The 2199-nt window shown below is 43.4% G+C and overlaps 1 protein-coding gene across 1 annotated transcript; it reads right to left on the bottom strand.

The window, feature by feature from the left end:
• Positions 1 to 416: 416 nt before the first annotated feature.
• On the bottom strand, positions 417 to 1994 carry LOC18430066 (peroxidase 5). Its single transcript, XM_006840229.4, has 2 exons — positions 1651 to 1994; positions 417 to 1382 (listed from the first exon to the last, which is right to left on the bottom strand). The coding sequence occupies exons 1-2, from the start codon at positions 1882 to 1884 to the stop codon at positions 612 to 614; spliced, it is 1005 nt and encodes a 334-aa protein (XP_006840292.3). The 5' UTR covers positions 1885 to 1994; the 3' UTR covers positions 417 to 611.
• Between the last annotated feature and the right edge of the window lie 205 nt (positions 1995 to 2199).

Below are 2199 nucleotides of genomic sequence, written 5' to 3'. Positions count from 1 at the left end.
CTTATGTGGTTGGGTATGAAAATATGGCATTAAAGCCAGTTGCTAAAATAATAACATACCTAACCGTAAAAGGGAATTTTTTCATTTCATGCGAACCAAATGTGCCCTTAATTCGTTTTTATCCGTAGGTTACAGCGTTTGACCCTATACATATACTACCCCAAACCATGGAACAAAGAACAAGGAACAATTTGAGTTACTCAAAATTCAAATTTGTTTCAGTCTTAAAAAATAGTAAACCATGAAAAGGCTTTGGAGAGAGGAAATCAAGGGTCTATTTTCCAATACCAAGAGAAATTTAGTAAACAGTAAACCCTAATGAGATGCATATTATCATTTAGAACGCAGGGGAGTGGATGACTGTTTAGGTTAAAAATAAACTAATACATAGGTCTCTTACGAAACAAACAAAATTATTTTATAAAAAGTTGTGTAATCAAGTTTTAGCAATTTGTTAATTAATTAACTTCAATAACATCAAGAAACGTAAATAAATAAAAAATACAAGCCTGGTTGTGGCCTTACCATGGCCTTACCCACAAGGTAATTCCCCCCATCATAGTAACTAAAGAATTAAACTAACAAATAGCAAAAATAATCAAGCCATCAGTTCAGTTTGTGTTGACAACCCTACAAGACCTTCTAATCTCTCCCTTCGAACCAGTGAGGACATCAATGAAGCCCATCCGCACCATGGCCGAGCCGAACTTGTGAGCCCACAGGCCAGGGTAGTGGGCGTTTTGACGCACCATCCTGGCCGTGGCCGGGCTGGTCATGAGGGCTTGGTCCGAGGCGAGCAAGCCACGGTTCATTCTTAGGTTGATGTAGTATTTGTTGTCCAATACATTGGGGCTCAAAGGGTCCATGGCCACAGTCACGTCGGGTGTCGCAGGAGCAGGGCACTTGGTCTTGAGATACGATGCGTAGGCTTGATCGAGAGTAGGGTCTTGGCCATCCGGAGAGTCGAAATTGTAGAGGCGGTCAGTGAAAGAAGGACAGAAGGAGCGGCCGATCGAGTGAGCCCCTGAAAGGGTAACCATGTCCTCCAGAGAGAGACCCTTTGAGCTAAAGTTGGCTTGAAGTTGTTTTAGATCATCAAAGGGGGCTGGCAAATTCTGTAGGACTTCCCTCTCGATGGAGACCCTCCCATCCCGTCGGCCTGCGGGGACCAGGTAGTTGATCCTACCGACCTGGTGTGCACTATCGCGAGCAGCGAAGGCCAAGATATCGGCGCACGACACAGTCTGTGGGCACTGAGATTCTAGGATGGCCTTGGCCTCATCGATCACTTCATCCCCACGCAGGCTCGGTGCGTTGGCCGGAGACTCCTTCTCTGATGGATTGCCGGGGGTAGAATCCAATAACACCGATGCATCGCATCCCTGTAAAGCAAGATAATAAAAATTAGATGGATTACCTAAATTTTCTTGTTAATCTTTTTCTTTTTTCAATACTTAACCATTACTCTCACTAATTGAGTAAAAATTGATGAGAATGCATGCGCCTTAGCGTATGAAGGATTGAGCCCATATACACGAGAGGGATCAAGAATGAGAGACCATTGTCATCAGGTCCATTTTGTAATTCATTTGCTATGTTATTATACAGTCAGCTTCTTGTGTGTGTGTGAGAGAGAGAAAGAGATGTTACCCTAACAAAGCAGTCATGAAAATGCAATCTTATGAGGCCAGCAGCTAAGCCAGGATCACGAGCAATGGCCTTGGCCACAGTGCGTCTCACAACTGCCTCGGCAGAAGGGCAACTTCTTCTATAGAAACCCACTTTAAGGGATGACCCATGCCCATGGGCATCTCCCATGCTTACAATATGAGCAAATACTAAGAAGCAAATCAAGGCCATCAATGTACCTGCACCAGACCTCATGATGTCTTTTACTCAAGACTACAGAAAAGTACAGAGAGGAGCACCCAAGAGAGAGAAACTCTAAACCAGCAGATGTGATGATATAGAAGACATGGGTAGAAGAAATATTTATAGATTGAGGCCTTGACATGGAAGAGAGCGTCTTAGTGTTTACCAGGTAAGAGAACCGCGTAGTGGTATAGCCGAATTTGAACAGGTCCTTATGATTTTAACTTGCCGACTAACCACTCCTTTTTTTCTCAATTTCAGATAGGGAAACTTGAGCTAGAGAGAGAAAAACTTGAGAGAGAGAGAAGGAATTACTAAATCATGCAT

This window comes from Amborella trichopoda, chromosome 2 (genome assembly GCF_054954075.1).
Source record: "Amborella trichopoda isolate Santa Cruz 75 chromosome 2, AtrichopodaSantaCruz75HAP2 v2.0, whole genome shotgun sequence".
Lineage (NCBI taxonomy): Eukaryota > Viridiplantae > Streptophyta > Magnoliopsida > Amborellales > Amborellaceae > Amborella > Amborella trichopoda.
The sequence above is the reverse complement of the archived record's forward strand: the minus strand, read 5'-3'. Positions and strand labels throughout refer to the sequence as shown.

What these genes read in the sequence shown, in the direction of transcription:
- LOC18430066 (XM_006840229.4), bottom strand. Translation starts at nt 1,884, where the DNA reads ATGAGGTCTGGTGCAGGTACATTGATGGCCTTGATTTGCTTCTTAGTA. An exon ending in TTCATGACTGCTTTGTTAGG is followed by an intron (nt 1,383 to 1,650) that starts GTAACATCTCTT and finishes CTTGCTTTACAG; the next exon opens with GGATGCGATGCATCGGTGTT.